Genomic DNA, 17,653 nt, shown 5'->3' with positions numbered 1-17,653 from the left:
CCCGCGGCAGCTGCTGGCTCTTATCGACACCTGAGCGGAACACAAAGTCAACGGATAGGGATAGCAAGAGAGCTTGAGAAGAGGAGATAATGAAAGTGAGGAAGAGGAGGAGGCAAATCCTGAGTGGCATTGGGTGGAGAACAGGAAGCTGACGGCTTTTTCTATAGACCATGAAAACTAGGCCATGGGATTACACACAAACTTCTCCTGCTGAACTTAGTGATATACTGCCCTCAATAATATTCAGTAGGACAAAACAGACACGGCAATTGTTTTCAGTTTTTATTACAGTGCTTGCAATGCAAGAATTGAAATCCCTCTACTTTTTACTCGCCACAAATTCAATTAATTCAGCTCAAATCACTGTCATAAACATTATATAGCTAAAACGGCATTATTAACATCGTTTGGTCAATTCTTTCTTGTAACTACTACCTTAAACAGATTATTTTTCTTCTGGAAATGCAATTCTAGCATATACTTTAAGCAAAGAGTACTGAAATTATTCTTCACAAATTTCACTCTCACTATTCATATGCTGTCTTGCAAGCACTGTTTTCTTAGGGACATGCAATTCTAGCATATGAATGTTTTTTTAATTCTCCATAACTTTTATCAATTAATTCAAATTGAACCACTTAAATTATTTTGTAGAGAATTTCAGCTTTACATGTCACTACCTATTTGTAAAAGCACTGATATTTCCATCAGGTAATGAAAAGCTATGAATTTGTTTTTAAGAGCAAAAAGGCGTGCATGGTTTTATATTAACTCTTTATTCAGATAACCACACCTAGTACCTAATGCCTAATATACAACATTCACCGAGTTCAAAAAAACGATTTATACAATTTACATCTCTCTGGAACGATTCATGTAAAACAAAATTAAAAAATAAAACACAGCTCCACATATCCCTCATGAAATGAACACACAGATTATGTTTCTGATTAGTGATTCGCAATGGAGCCTTCAATTTTAGTGTTGCAATGATTTACAGGTGAGAGAAAAAGGAACGTTTGTCATGATACTAGTCGAAACAGGACGCTTGCAGGCACATACGGAATGGGGTGGGGGTGGGGGGGTACTTGACGGCAAGAGATCCCTGGCAACCTGAGCAGGTGTTTGGGGTGGTGTGGTCCTGGCCCCGTGCCCGTGGTGGTCTACAGCTGGGTTAAGGGCTCACTTCCGAGGCTGGTGGATGTGCTGGTTGATGTGATGGGCCCCAGGAAGCTTTTGTACCGAGGGCACAGGTTTCTGATGGGCCACCTGGGCAGCAGCAGGAGTGAAGTCTTTATCTCCCTGAGAAGGACAAACAATAACAACAGTCAATTATAATGTGTCCATATGACAAATGATCTGTGTGCAGTGAATCACTGATAATTATACAACACTCAGTCCTGGTCCTCTACTCTGATTGGCCGAGAGGTGTTACAAGAGTGCTATATATTGTAACAGCACTGTGATGACTGTTTTCTGTGTTCCAGGGTTATTATTGTTAACTAAAACTATTCAAAACATTTTTGTTAATTGAAATAAAGCTTAAATAAAATAAAAATGTAAATATTAGAGCTTAAACTAAATGAAAATTAGAAATGTTCTCATTAGAACTAATTGAAATGAAATTTTAAGCACTAAAATTATTAACTGGACATAAAAACAAACTAAACTTAAATAGCAATGTTAAAAAAAACAAAAACAGAAGCAAATAACAAAATTAATAAAAAGTCAACTAAAATTAAAAATATAATAATATTTTTGTTGATGAAAAAAACTAAAGATGCACGATATATCGGCTACTATATCGGTATCGGCCGATATATGTTCATTTTTAATGTAATCGTTATCAGTCCGATAAGAAGATTTGGCCGATATATTAAAGCCGATAAATAATGGATTATTTCCCTCAGCTGAGATGCTTCAGATGTGCACTGTTCATCATGATGGTTTTAAATGACTTGAAATATGATTAGAATTACAATTTTTTTTGGTAAGGAAAGTTAGGAGCCATAGGAGTGTAAAATTAATTTTAAAACTTCCACTGGTTCAAACTAGGCTAATATACTTTGTTTAATTGTAGAAGTGCTTGGGTGGCTTTTAATGGTAAGACTTTTGTTTTTGTAATCAGGCTCTCAAAAATTATATAAAAATGTGGATTTAGATTTATTAGCCAATATATCGGTTATCGCCTTTCAAATCGAACCAAAACAATTCTGCACTCTTGTGAGTGACACTGTTTAATTAATTACGATTTATATCAAATGACAACAAAGTCATCTCTGTATGTGTTTTCTAGTTGCCATCCATTTCAAATCGAAACTTTTGATGAGACTGAGATCTCTTTGGCTTTGTTTCGTGTCTATTAACATGAAAAGGAAAGCGGCACACAGAAGCATCTGACATGCAGCCGGCTGATGCCCAGTGAGGACACAAATCCCGTATTGCAAGAAAGCAGCAGCCGCAGACATTCTCCAACATCACTTTAATCCGTATGAGAGAGTCTTTCAGAGCAAGCTTTTGAAGTAGATTACGGGGTGGACAGTCCAACAGTGTAACGAGCCAAGACTGAACACAAGCGTGGCATTTTTCTATTTTCTGTCTGTTTACCAGCTTGCTGGAGGACTAAAAGAGCCTCAGATGTGAGTATTTAGAGAAGAAATGTTGCATAAATTGTCACTAGAAGCTGTTTAGATCACTTTAAAAGTAAAAGGAGGCCAATGGCCCAGTAAAAGGGCTCCATCGTGACATCCTCTAGGGTCACTCGTAATGGCCTGTGACATACATACTCGAACACCACGTTCTCTTACACATCTTGAGCATCTGACATGTTTACACGGAGGACCCTATATAATTAAACAGCAAACTCTCCCTCAAAACGCTGCATGCTCATCCTGGTAAGCATGCACGGATCTGTCACATCAAAACATTATAAATCCGGAGACGCGGACAATCCCATGGCGGCAGAATGGATTAAGGTCAGCTTGGGCTGGAAACGAGCAGAGTGAACTCTATGTGACGAGCCATTCAACAAACCCCAAACAGAGTCTCCAGCACATCGGACTATTGATATGATCTCAATAAGTGATGCAAGACTAAAACGGCTTTTATCGGAGCAAACTCTATATCTGAGCCTCAGGCTAGGGTTTCGTGAGGACAAACTTTGGCGATTTTAGATATGAGCAGGTTTAAAATGAATTTGGCACTGCTTTCACACCAGATGCAAATATTCGTTTGCAGGGAAATGTTTGAATATAAATAAGGCGATTCTATGGTCCTATTCAAAATGAGTATAAACATTTACAAGCTAAAAATTCGGCATTTTTTATATGTACAGCAGTCCAAAATGTCTTCGGACAAGGAAAATTGACCGAGATATGAGAATAACATATTTAAATAAGTACTTAAACCCGGTCTCATGCAAACAGCAATTCAATGCATTTTTTTCCCCAATGCAAATTCAATGCAATAAATAAATACTAAATCATTCCTTCACATTTTATCCATTAAAGATTTGATTCAAATTAACAATCTACTCTGTCGGCAGACCAGATGGTGAATTTACACATCAGTATCACCTAAAGTACAGGCGAGAATTGAACCAGACGAATCTGTCTTTGGTGTGAACAGACCTTTAGGAAACAATTTGTCTCACATTTGCTATGAAAAGGTCTTTATATAAACCATCTAAACTGTTGGACCAGGAATAACGTGGCTTTTGATTTAGATATTATGATGTAATCAATGGACATGTGTACCAACCTTAGTGACGACTCCCGAGACCACAACATGCATCTTTGGTGGGCTAAAGATTGAGAAAAAAAGAAAAAAGAGAGAAGACCACAGTTACAAACAGAAAGCAATGTCTTAAATACAAACAAACAAAAAACACATTTAAATATATGTGCTAGTTAATGAAGCATAAGCAAAACAGATGACAAAGTGTTTGTGAAGCAAACCATTCTCTTTTCATGTCAAACAGCAACTGATTGTAAATAAGCCTGTGTATTAATCAGTCTCTGATTTTTTTTTTTTAGGGATCATTAATTTTTCCACAGGGAATATGTGAAGGAGAACACAAACAACTCTGTAGTCTGGTAATGAATGAACCACTCATATTTCAGAAGGGTGAAAAACCTTCCGTGGGTTTCAGCCAGATTCGGCTCAATAGTGCAGCCTTGTGTCCGGGCCAAAGACACCTTTAAACTGAATGTAGACAGAATTTGACCAGAGAACTTTTTTGTTCTTGCAGGTAAAGTATTGGTTTATAACTTTGGAAACATCATCTCATTTCACTAATTAAAAGCAAAAGGTTCATAAGAGATTGAATACAGATGTAAATTTAGACAGTAGCTAGTGAGACAAGAAATATTTAAATATGAAGTCAATATTTTAAATTAGTTAATAATATTTAGATAATTGTTAATATATAATAAATATATACCAAGGCTTTGTGACAAATTATCAGCACTATCCATCACCATGCATAACCGCGTGATTTATAATTTGACCAATGCCGAGCAGACAGCAGTTTGTCGGGCTGTGTGAAATGAGAGTGTGAGGCCTGCACTGATTAGCTGAAGGTCAACAGCCAGCATCATTATGAGTGGAGGAGCTCGGAGTCAAATTGAGCTCAATCAAAGATCTGACGTGTCTGTCAGCAGACGCCCTCTACTTCACATAACTGCTGGAAGAAAGCGTCTTTTCTGTGTCCGGACACGTATCTGATCAGATGCAGGGATGGAATACTAATGCAACAAATTAGCTACGGCGGCGGCGCTGATGGAAACATCATCATATAGATTTCATATTCAGCAAGTGTGATCGACATTCACCAGGCCACCGATTACAGTGGGATTAGCATGATAATTATTCTTCAAATTGTAGCATTACATGGTATACAATACTACTGATGAGTGAAACAAGATAATGAAGATATTGCCTAAACATCCATTTGCATATTGGTTATCATTAACCAATAGGTCGTACGGCATTGATGATGTAAACTAACAGACAGACGGGACTCGTACTGTTTTCGCCAAAAGTGCAACCGCACAATATTTCAGAGCACTTGCCCATACAGCTATGGCTCTGACAGACACGTTATAACATTTAAAAAAAAACAATTTTGGGCAATTTTGCCAAACATGATTGACACTCGGGACAGTTGACGGGCCAGTGCTGCATCATCACAAAAGTTGAATTGAGTTCTCTTTCACGTCTTCTTGTGCTTGAAAATACATACTCAAACAAAATTAAGTCAAAATGTCTATCTTGGCAAGTATCCTTGTTAACAGTCAGTTATGTCTTAACTGAACATAAACAGTTAAATAATATGCACATGTAACAGTATATTGGATCCGTGCATTAGCTCTTAAAGTGACAGCAGCCCAATAAACCTGTTGTCGTCTGTGTTTTTAATGTTAATCAAACGTTAATCAAACATTGCTTTTGACTGAATAACTTTAATAAGGATTAATCTATGTGTCATGGCTGGTAAAAAATATTTATGGACGGTAAATTTCTTAAGTCACCGCCGGCCATACGCAGGTGTGGCAAAGAGTTTGTTTTTTGGCCCTGCATACAATGATAGTCAATGGGGTCCAATGTTGTTTTAAACCCCATTGACTTTTTAATTTTATGAACCCTCTACAGGAGAAATAAAGTCATACAGGTCCAGAGCTACATGACAGCGAGTAAATGACGATAAAATTTGAACTCTCTCTTTAAGCCCTGGTCACTTCTCAAGGCCTGCGTGAACATGCATGTGTGGAAAGTAGGGAGAGTAAATGGAGGGGTCTGATGTAAAACCAGGTGCTCCAGGCAGTTGGTGAGGTACAAAATGGCCTATAAAAATTCCCAAGGGACAGGGAATTTACCGCCACCATCTGAGCACAGAGCAGAAACATAGCTCCAGGCTTGCGCAAGCCGTCAGCCTCAGAAATGACTCTCATTTATTTTCCAAAGCCAAGCGTTTCCCTTAAAGCACTAACTCAAAAGAGAAGGTCAAAAGTGATAATTGACCTTGACATGAAAAATAACTCAATCAAAGTAGAATAATAATGTCAAAGAGAGAGTTTTGAAGAGTGGCCATTTTCCGGTAGACCTTCTCAAATACTACACCGTCTGTAGCACACTACACCACCGATTGCACACTGCAGGAAACCGAGCTATAAAAAAGGAGACAATTCAACTGCTATCACAGCATGACACATCTTGATGTTTCAACATGCTTAAGGCTGAACATAAATGAGGGCATTGTGAGAAGTGTGGGACTTCGTCTGTAATGCTGTGAAATCTAGAATATGTCAGAAGTTTGTGGCTTTCATCTTGCTGTGAGAAGGAGGAAACTCTAAAGATTCAAGACAGTGTGTGTGTGTGTGTGTGTGTGTGTGAGTGTGAGTGTGAGTGTGAGTGTGAGTGTGAGTGTGAGTGTGAGTGTGAGTTTGAGTGTGAGTGTGAGTGTGAGTGTGAGAGAGAGAGAGAGAGAGAGAGAGAGAGAGAGAGAGAGAGAGAGAGAGAGAGAGAGAGAGAGAGAGAGATTTTGAAATTGCTTCTTTTTTTTTTAGCAATTCCATTCTACACCTGAGGATGGCAGTGGTGTGCTTGTTTTCAAATGAAGAAATCAGACCAGAGATGTTGCAAGTGCACTACTACAGTGAATAATTAGTAAAAAGTAAAAATCATTGATGGAAAAACACATACTGAAATAGATTGCAGGGTAAATATCAAGGTCAATAACTCTTTGGAAGATTTAATTGTTCATCTTGAACAAAAACATTAATATATTAGCTAAACCTCTCCTGGTATTATTGTGAGTAAAAACCAAGGCAGAATTTTCTTAATTTCTTATACATAGATGTGTCAAAATAATCAAAATAATAAAACAAACTTTAAATCAATCAATCAAGATCAATATACTACCAGTCAAAAGTAAATTACGATTTTGTAATTGTTTTTGAAAGAAGTCTCTAATGCTCACAAAGTCTGCATTTATTTAATCACAAATAACATTAAAAAAATTATGTTGTGAAATAAGTTTACAATTTAAAAGAAATGTTTTCTATTTCAATACATTTTGAAATGTAATTTATTCCTGTGATGCAAAGCTGAATTTTCAGCATCATTACTCGTGTCTTCAGTGTCACATGACCCCTTTAGAAATCATTCTAATATGCTGATTTGCTGCTCGGTTATAATTAATGCTTAATTATTAATTATGGTTAATTAACATCAAGGTTGAAACCATGATACATTTTCCCTCAAGATTCTTTAATGAATAGAAAGGTCAAAAGAACAACATTTATTTAAAATATAAATTTTTGTAACATGTTTCTGAAGACAGGCTGCGACTTTACATACAAATAAAAAACTTAGTTATTCCAAATTTTAGTTTGAAAGTCTGTCTGTGTGAGTTCATCCATCCACCCATCCATCCATCTTAGAAGCCATCCACACACACACACACAACGAGGGATGGGACAGTGGTTTGGCAGAGGGAGTGGTTTTGGCCTGATGGAGATTCTGTGTAGAAAGAGAATGAACTGCTATGGTATAACCCAATCTCAGCTTCAGGAGCAAAGGCGATTGCTGCAATTAACAAGTCGGCACAGACGCTCACAACTTGCTGTCGTCATGGCAACCACATGGCATAGCTTTTATTTACTGATGAGCTAAATCGGGAGGAAACAGCAAAAACCACTTGTCTGTAGCTGAGGGAATGAACCGTGCAAACGATGCAAAATTGAACCGCACCTGAAGCTCCATGCTTAGCCTCTGGTGCAAACACAGGACTGAGTCTCAACATCAACAGAATACAAATACAGGGTGGACGGAGGAATGCATCTGCTCCTTTTTTACATATCCTACATCAATTTTAGTGTAAATGTGCAAAACAGAGCTCAGAGTACATGCTTATTGCCATATAAAACCCATAATTGAATGAACCAAAATATTAATAAACGAACACACAAAGGCGTGTTTGTTAATGGGAGGTGTTAATATTCTGCTGAGCTTTCTGCGAAGTTCTGCATGTGCAGATTCTGTGTGGCCTGATGATAGTTTAGAAAAACCACACAAAGGTGGGCATGATACGGACACAACAGAGAGCTCTGATGAATGGCTTACTATTATCCAAATAAAAGCCTTTCCCCTCTTAAATGAACTAACGTAGGGGGAAAAAACTGCATCGGTATCTGTTCCTTATAATGTATAAACATTTGTAGTAGTGAAACTAACCCTTAATGCTGTTCCTAAATTATAAATTCACATTCCTACCAAATACTGATGATGAAAAAGGGAAATGTGTGTTGCTAAACTAAAATACTTACAATTATAACATCCAGTTATGCTTAAAATCTAGATAATGCACGAGAGATCTTTTGCTCAAAGCCACTGGGTGAATGGAGAAGTCAGATTTGGACTTTAGTTATGCAGCTACATGTGTGTTTTGACTGACAGGCGGAACATTTGAAAAGTAACTTCTGTGGTAATGAGATAACATATAGTTATACAGAAATTCTTCCGACACAGCAGTGAGGCAAATTTAAGCAGATTAACTGAAACAACACACCAAGAGCCCATTATTCCAATAGCGTCAGCACACTTCGCTAAACAGCACAGAGAGGGAAACTAGCATGGAAATAATTGTCATCAAACTGTCAATTTTTATTTTCCTTTTTTCATATTGCTATATTAAAAGTCAGCATCCCATTCCCAGTTTTTGCAGTCGCTCCATCCACAGCAGAACGGAGGAATTGGGATGCGCTTTAGCAGTGGGTGAAATGCGATGTGGTTTCCCTCAGCGTTGTGGGTGAAGTGTCCAAAAATTGACTGCAGTGTGTGAGAATCATCGCAAGTCAGCCTATGAGCTTCTACAGAAACAGCTTTTGCTGCAGGGTTCAGCTAATGACCTGAATCTGCCTGCCAGTTACTAGCAGTCACACTCCATGTGTTACACACTCTTACTGTCTAATGGAAACTGTTTACAACATCTCAAGCATCAACATACTGAGATGCTCTAATATTCTGACTAACTATTTTAATGAAAACAAACAAAAAATAAATGTCTCAAATTAGCAATATTTATTATAAATGTATTTTAATATTTATAATTATTGATTATTATATTACACTACTGTTCAAAACTTGGGGTCAATTGATACTTTTATTATGACAGTATTATTTATATAGTTGTTTTAATATCTAGTTCAGTCATGAAACTCTAGAGGGCGCAGTCTACTATACATGCAATCTGCAAGCAATCACATCATTACAGCATGGCACAAGCTGATTGGCCTCTGCTGATCCTGCAGCCAATGAGATTGCTTGCTCAACATTTAAATAGTCTGTTTAGTCCAAGCGTGCTGCACAAGCCCTGAAAAGTGAAGCCAAAACGTCTCGATCGCCCCCCGGTGACTGGTCCTAGTATAGGTCATAAGCCCCGCCTCCCCGTGTTATTCAACGGGATGTGAGACCAACTAAACAATTAAATACACTTCAAATATCTTTTTTCCAAAGGTGGTTTCTTTCATTTGCTGTCGTTTTTATCACGCTGATGTAAGTTCAAGTGTCTGTTTCAAAAATAAGTTGGTTTTTAGTTAGTTACGTGATGCGGTGGTGTAACGTCATGATTGACAGCTGTGATTGACAGGTTCTCTGAGCGAAGTAGTCACTGAAGCACCAACGGACATTTTTTTCGGGATCTTCGGAGGACTGAGTAGATTGTATTTACTTTATTTTAAAAAGCCTCTTGTCGTACTGCAATCAATTTTTAAAAAAGTGTGCAGAATCCACTCTCCCTGAGTGCATTCGGCGAGAGTGAGGGCGGAGCGTTGATTTCACGGCTTTACTTCCTGCTCACTACTGCGCAGGTCTGGTCCCGAGATCGCTACTGCGCAGACTCAAGTTCCAATATGTCAGCGCCATATCGGGACACTGGCGGCTTCAGTTCTCATCAATGGAAGAGAGCGAAGGGGCGTCGTCCATATTTTTTTACAGTCTATGGTTTAGTCCTACAGCACACTATCAGAGTTACTCTAAGGGCACGTTTACACGACAACGATATGCTTAAAACAGAGAAGTTTTTCCTTTGAGTTTTCCGCAAAGTCCAAACGATCCCCATTCACACGGATGCGCGAAAATGACTAAAAACCCTGTATTCTGCTGCCAGGCCATTAGATGGCGATGAAACACTATAGACTGAACACTTGCATGACGTCATCGTCTTCAGAGATTTGCATTTTTGTTGTTTACACAGAGACAGTTTTCAAAAACTTCCACTATAAAAACCCGTTTTCAAAAGTTTGTGTTTTCAGGCACCTAAAACGCCGTTGTCGTGTAAATGAACGGCCAAAACGCATAAAAAGTTTTACGTTTTAGTTGAAAACGGTGTCGTGTAAACAGCACTTAAAACCCTCCACCTGCCTATATCTGCTACAGGATTATGTATGACTGTTTATGCAGCAGCAGCATATCTTACATGCTCACAGCAGTGTATCTGTGTATCTAATCTATTACCAGCAGCAATAATCATCAGCAGCAGCAAAGCAGATGTAGTAATATAGTGAGACAGTAACTTGAGGAAGACGGTGGAGTTTCCTGCATCATGAACAGGCGTACACGTCTAAGAGCGAGCTCACCAGCATAGCACATCACATTAGCAGCTCAGAGCCATTCCGTTTGAGCCTCTGATCCATCTAAGAAGACCAAATTACATTTGACAGGTGGTCCCCAGACAGTGCTACTTGACTTGCTGTGACAAATGTGCAATTTTTTCATCAGAAGCCACCTGCTTACAGGCCATCTCTCTGCTAGCACAGCGAAGTGGGAGAGAGACAGAGCAAGACATGGGAGAGCATGTGTGCATGTCTGGCACATTCAGCTACTGGACACACTTAAACAAGAATTAATATCTATAATAAAAAATGAAATACAGGGAAGGAACAGTTCAATCATTCTGAAATTCAATTCTGAGATGGAAGTTGTCCAGAGTTGCCCATAAAGATCCAATGATCCGTGGCCATGGAAGGCATTAGACTCCAACCTGAGCTCACTGAAAACATTCGCAAATGTGCTTATAGGCATGTATGGGAGCTTTGTAAAGGAATAATGTTTGCAGAGGAAACCCCTTTGTTTTCAGCAAGAAACAGAGTAAGACTCATATTACTTCTGTCTATTGTTCAGTTTTGGTTCCTTATACAGGTCTTGTGCATTGGCCTCATACAACTACTGTACCATTTCCCCTCAGTCCAGCTTTCTGCAAGTAAACTCAGTCGAGACAGGGTCACAGAGGTCTTAATTCAATTCCACAACACTTTCTGAGGATGTATTGTAAAGGATTTTGTTTCACTCTCTCCCTGTTGTTGTCTTTTTGCAACTATAGTCTTGCATTTTGTCCATGTCTGGCACATTATTTTGGCAAATGATTTTTCTTTTGACTCACTAAATGCTTATCAGACACGTTTGATGGCAGTCAGTATAATGACTCACTTTTGCTGATGTATTAATGTGTTTAGTTATCTACATGCATTGAGGGCTACAAGTAACGTTGGATCAGATGGATCAAATGTTTGCAAATGTAATTTTATTATCTATATCACTTCGGAGATCATTTTGCTTTTCTGGTGGTCTTTAAAGGGATAGTTCACCCAAAAATGAAAATTCTGTCAGTAATTACTCACCCTCATGTTGTTCCAACCCCGTAAGACCTTCGTTCATCTTCGGAACACAAATTAAGATATTTTTGATTAAATCTGAGAGTTGTCTCACTCCTCCATAGGCTTCTAAGGGACTGAAACTTGCTGGCCCAGAAAATGTATTAAAGACATCGTTAATATAGTCCAAGTGAATCCAGTGGCTCAATCTTAAGTTTATAAAGCGACGAGAATACTTTTTGTGCGCAAAAACAAACACAAATAACGACTTTATTCCACTTTTCATTTCCTTCTCTCTGGGCCTCGGGTCTTTTCACGTAGTGTTTAAGCGTAGCGCGTCTGTGTTGCACGTCACCACGTAGGCTCACTATTGGCCGACGCTGGTCATGTGTCCCTTAGAAGCCTATGGAGGAGTTAGACAACTCTCAGATTTAATCAAAAATATCTTAATTTGTGTTCCGAAGATGAACGAATGTCTTACGGGGTTGGAACAACATGAGGGTGAGTAATTACTGACAGAATTTTCATTTTTGGGTGAACTATCCCTTTAATATTAACATTAATAATAACTCGAAGGCGTTTATGTCCTCTGACTCGGAATTATACATTACTATTGCAACACCAAAATGAGTGAAATAGTAATAATCAATAGACAAAACCACAATATAACAAGTCTTGTTTGCAAACGCCTTATTAATTACTTACTTGTTTAGCAGGACACAGTTATTTATAGAGTTGGGGAAAGTTACTTTTAAAGGTAATACATTACAAATTACGTCACTCCCTAAAAATAACTAATTGCGTTACTTTTTATGGAAAGTAATGCGTTGCATTACTTTTCATCACCTGGGCTGGGCTTGGTTGTTTTGTTTCTTTAATAACCAAAAAAAAAAAAAAAAACTATTGTTGGCAAATGTAAAGGCCCTTTCACACAAAAGTGAACTAAATAAGCCTCATTCTCGCCTGTACAGTAGAGGGCGCAGCTCAAAGAAACCTATCAGCTGTGCTGCCATCTGGAGTGAGGAAGAAGAAAGCTCAACACTCTTTAGCAATAAAAACAAAAAATGAAACACAAATATAACGTTTATCTAAAGACAATTTTGCTTAGTATTGTTGAACTGGATCATCGAAGGTCAGTAGCAAAGACATTGGTTAATAAAGTGAGATTAAATACATAAAGTATATTTAAGTTATTTAACATATTTAATTGCAGGTTTGCATAATATTCTGAGTTTACATTTCACTGTTTTTATTCATTTCGAGGAATACCGAATCTATTTTGTGGAAGTGAGATGAGTAAATGCATGATCACATTTACCAACAGCTTGCGTCATTCAGCGCAAACCCTCTTTTGGTGTTAAAAAACTATTGTCAGGATATACTAAATAGACATGCAGTGAAAAATAAGTAGCACCCTTTCACTAGCATTATATGCTCCATACGTGAGTAACTGCTGTTTCACAGGACCAAGATACGCTGTTGTTGTAATGTTAGCTATAGTAACAGGACAGTTTTGAGTGTCATTGTTTGTCTGGAGCTGGTGTGCTACTGGTGACTAACAACAAATTCTTGCTTGTGTACTGTATGTTGATTTTTTGTTCTTCCATTGTTTGTAATATTCGCTTTATTTTTTTAAAGTGCAATATTTTACTTCGCTACAGCTATGATAAAAATGTATCCACTATTGCATTGTGTTTTCATACATTTTGACTGTGGAGAAATGAAGGGATTTGTATAGGTGATTTAGGTGGTTTATTTGGGTTGATTTAAAAAAATCAGCAGCGTTTCTCAGAAATGATACTAACCAACCATCCAAGAAATTTCACTGGTGTCAACAACTAAAACAAGCTTTGTAAAAACATCTGAACACAAAGAGACTACACAGGAAAATGGCGAGTTTCCTCTCTGCTTGCCAGCGTTGCGAGAAAATGCCAAACCTAAATAGCGTGGGTGCAGGGATCACATTCTAACATCACAGTGCGTTTCTTGGGCACTAAAACCACATTTTAACCTCTTCTCTTAAATGTCCACTCGCAAGCGGCCGCCATGTTTCTGAAGGTATGCCAAAGAGATATTAAAAGCAGCTTCAGGAATGAAACACCTCGTAGGATTTCCCGCAGCAAGTTGAGTGAGCTGATAAGGGCTCGCTTGCTGTAACAGGGCGGCCGATCAGTCATCAGGTACAGCGGTGGAGGGGACAAAGCCAGAAAGCCTATCCGAATCAGCAGCCAAACCCTGTGGACACACCTCAGTAGCGCTGAAAACAGGTCAGCTACAACACAACACAAGCACAAAAGAAATCTGAGGACTGTAAAACCTTTGCACTGCACATATGCACTTGCACAACTAGCAGCAAGACAGTTACCCAACAACAAGCAGATAACTCAATGCAAGCTATTTAACTTAAACACACTCCACCGCAATGAAGAAAACAATGTGTGATATCCGGCTGTTGCCTCATCTTCCTTACTGACACACCCGAGAAGATTGTCATGTGCTCACCAATTCAGAAATTTGTGTAAAAGACGACAGTGTGCTGCTATATTCACCTTCACTCTTACTCATCGAGAGACAGATGGGCATTAACAGTGACTTAATCATCATATTAAATATTCTGGTTTGGTGTGGGCCGCTTAACCAACACAGAGCTGAGTGAGTTTAAGCTAAGAAAAACATTCTCGTTTCAGCAGAACCCTCTCCATGTGCCAGCAGTCAAATGGGAATTGCACACCTGTGTCACTGATCAAATGTTTTTCAACTTGGACTCAATGTCAAGCCAAGACTCTATGACCTTTTAAATGAGTTACTAAGGTCTAGTAAGAATTTTGTTAATTAGGGCTACATTAATCACAATAAAACCAAAATCACAATATGCCTTAGTGTGATTATTAAAATGGAATGTATGCGATTTAATTAAGTAAAAATATGCAATAATTTTTTTTTTTTTTACATGTGAGCCATTCTTTATATAGTGTTTTCAGTGTCTCATAGCAGCTTGGTTCAGAGCTTTAAAAAAAATCCATTTTAAAAAGCAATTTTTATTGGAATCACACCCCCTCCCTAACCACACACACACACAAATCATGCAGCCCTACTTAGAAGTAAATTTGACCTATATTATTATTTTAACAATTTTGCATGAAATAGACAGGAATTTCATTTATAAGGGGATATAAATAATTTTCAATGACAATAAAATGGCTGTACAATGGCTGCTGTGCTGATAAATATATAAATAAACATGCAATATTGATTTCAGTTTAATTCATTGAATTATGTGAGAAGAACTGTAGTGAGTGACATCGCTAAGCTTGACAGCAGTCAACTAGGCCTACAGTTTAGTGTCATTATGCAAAATATCCACCTGCAGAATTCAGCCATCAACCAATCCGAATGAAGTATTCCAGAGAGTTGTGAAATAAAATAATACATTTAAAGTTGATAAGAGGCTGGTTATGGCTGGAAATAAGTCAACTGGCTGCAAGTCAACAAAATGAATGTGTAAACATGATCATAGATACTAGGGTGTCATGAATTGATGCATGACACTGAAACTTATTTTATCTCTTGGGCAACAAGAGAGAAAACGTATAAGGCTTACAAGCAAGACTTATAGGTATAGAACCTTTTTGTGTATACTTCAGCACTAAAATTACTCAATAAAATTACTTTTTTTTCCTGACAAGTCTGCAGCTGAAAATATAGTCTACCATGTATTTCAATAGAAGGAACAGCCTATCAGCGCAGAGAGATGGTGAGCTGGAATTGGAATGCATACTGCAGAAATGTGAAAGTCAGCATACTTACATCTCAGTCTCATATTCTTCACTGTCTTTGTCATTCTTCTTCTCTGGCACTTCATTTGCAGACTGGTGCTTCTGAACTATCCTCATGCCTCCTCCTACTTTCACTGCCACAATTGAACAAAAACAAATTCAGAGTTTTTTTCCTGCATTTATTACATTGCACTTATCATATAATGTTATAAAATGACATAAATCACTATTTAGTGTGCAAGCGTTTTCCCTTGGCCTACTTTAAGTGTCATCACACATGTTGTTATCTGATTTTCTTGTGTACTTTACACCGCACTGATAGATAATGCTGACGAAGGGAAACACAATGTGAAATCACACATTTACGCCACGTGAAAGGAAAAATATGTGGAGGAAAAACTATGCCATGTGTCACAAACGTGGTTGATCGTAATACATTTGTCTGTTAGAGATGACTGACCACTTGTGGAAAGCAATGTGTAAGCACTTCCTATCAGCTCAACCCTGCACTAAGGACACTTCACGAAAAGTATGCCTTTCACATCCCTCATAAACATACGTGTAAGCAATGAAAAGCTGACACCATCTTTTACTCTGTTATTATAGGTATTTTGCTTGACACATCAGCAAAAATTCTGAGATTTTATCCTATTTTTGTCAGATGCCTTTTATGGCTCAACCCAGCCCTGTAATTATATATATATATATATATATATATATATATATATATATATATATATATATATATATTTGCATGTCTATACACAAATAAAAATTACATATTGTTCTTATTCTCTCCCCATATCAATTTCTAAAATTAAAAACTATTAAACTAAATAGCATACCAGATCCAGAATTGAACTCTTTAAATAGTCAAGCCTGTTACTATCCTTTCGGACAATAAACAAACTGCACTGAGCAATGGGAATAGTGGAAATATCAACATTAAAATCTATTTTTTCTTTAAAAAAAAAACCCTAGAAGTTTCAGGGCCCTGAGCACAAGGTTAATTGAACTGGCATCCCTTTCACTTTTTCAAAGACAAAGGTAACGTTATATCCCAACGAATAAGGCCCAATATAATTTATTAGCATTAAGAGATCTGATGCAATGTCTGATGCAAAAGAAAAACTTTTTTATATATATATATAAAAAGCCACACATTTGTCGGAGTGATCCACTAGACCTCCCAGCAGAAAAACAACAACAGCTAACTTAAGCAATAGCATGGATTACCAGCAGGGAGATGTCCAGCTTTGGTCTCGGTTTTCTCTTTGGGCGGCGATGACATGACTGCTGTCAAGCGCTTCTTTCAAAGAGTAGCTTCGTTGTCTTCAAAATAAAAACAATCCTTCTGTTTCCTGGATGAAAAATAACGCAGACTACTGTCGACTTCGTCAACGTGGCTTTTCCCTGCCCATTGTTTGGCAACGGTGCGTGATGACGGCAGTGGCCGCTCCAACCAATAAGAGCGTTTATTGAGAAAGGACGTTCCTCCTCTTTTCTATGGAAAGTCTGATGGAACATACGGGGGAAATCAGAAAATACAAATCTGCACGTGCAGTGGAACTTTGATTTATAAGCCCACAGGTCGCATATTTTGGAAACAGGTGATAGAGAGAGGGAAGAAATGTTCTTTATTTTCATCAAAAGAAAAAATACCACGAAAAATTTAGATTAAAATTTTTAAATGAGAAAAAAGTGCCCCTAAAGAAATCGGTAGGCTAGTAGTATGTTTAAAATCACGCAACATTACTCACATGAGATTAAAAATCATTATTATAAGCTGTCAATGCACTCGGTTAAGATTCATGAAGGCTAAAAATAATGTCTGGAAAATGTTAGCAGACTTAATAACCTTTAACATGGGTTATTTGGAAAACTGTTCGCTTAACTCAAGAACATTGCTGAAAGTGTGAGTGGTCAAATAGACAGCAGATCACTACTGCACCAGATGAATCTAGGTTAGAAGAAAAGAAAACACACTGTTCTCATCAAAAAATACAATGAACATAATTAACATTTACACTATGGGGAAAAATGAATCATGTCAGTCTTGCACAAGTAGGCCTACATGACATAATGGAGTTCCCCAAATAGACACTGAGGAATGCATATTTGAGATCAAAGTCCTTATATTTAATATTAACCCATGTGTTATTGTGTGCAGATTCAGAATCATCATAAAGTGCCAGATTTTAGCCCAACTACTGTAAGGCTATCTGA

The 17,653-nt window shown here is 37.8% G+C and overlaps 1 protein-coding gene across 1 annotated transcript; it reads right to left on the bottom strand.

Annotated features, from left to right (window-relative positions):
• Positions 1 to 502: 502 nt before the first annotated feature.
• On the bottom strand, positions 503 to 16,879 carry dap (death-associated protein). Its single transcript, XM_079863294.1, has 4 exons — positions 16,664 to 16,879; positions 15,459 to 15,561; positions 3,760 to 3,802; positions 503 to 1,302 (listed from the first exon to the last, which is right to left on the bottom strand). The coding sequence occupies exons 1-4, from the start codon at positions 16,716 to 16,718 to the stop codon at positions 1,183 to 1,185; spliced, it is 321 nt and encodes a 106-aa protein (XP_079719420.1). The 5' UTR covers positions 16,719 to 16,879; the 3' UTR covers positions 503 to 1,182.
• Positions 16,880 to 17,653: the final 774 nt, after the last annotated feature.

The sequence above is a fragment of the Squalius cephalus genome, assembly GCF_949319135.1.
Source record: "Squalius cephalus genome assembly, chromosome: 25".
NCBI lineage: Eukaryota > Metazoa > Chordata > Actinopteri > Cypriniformes > Leuciscidae > Squalius > Squalius cephalus.
Note: the sequence above shows the minus strand (reverse complement) of the source record. Positions and strands in the feature narration are given on the sequence as shown.

Bases quoted from the DNA above. Each gene is read 5' to 3' on its own strand.
- dap (XM_079863294.1), bottom strand. From the start codon at position 16,718: ATGTCATCGCCGCCCAAAGAGAAAACCGAGACCAAAGCTGGACATCTC. The intron at 15,562-16,663 runs GTAATCCATGCT...CAATTGTGGCAG, and splicing joins AGCTGGACATCTCCCTGCTG to TGAAAGTAGGAGGAGGCATG. The intron at 1,303-3,759 runs GTTGGTACACAT...TGTCCTTCTCAG, and splicing joins TCTCGGGAGTCGTCACTAAG to GGAGATAAAGACTTCACTCC.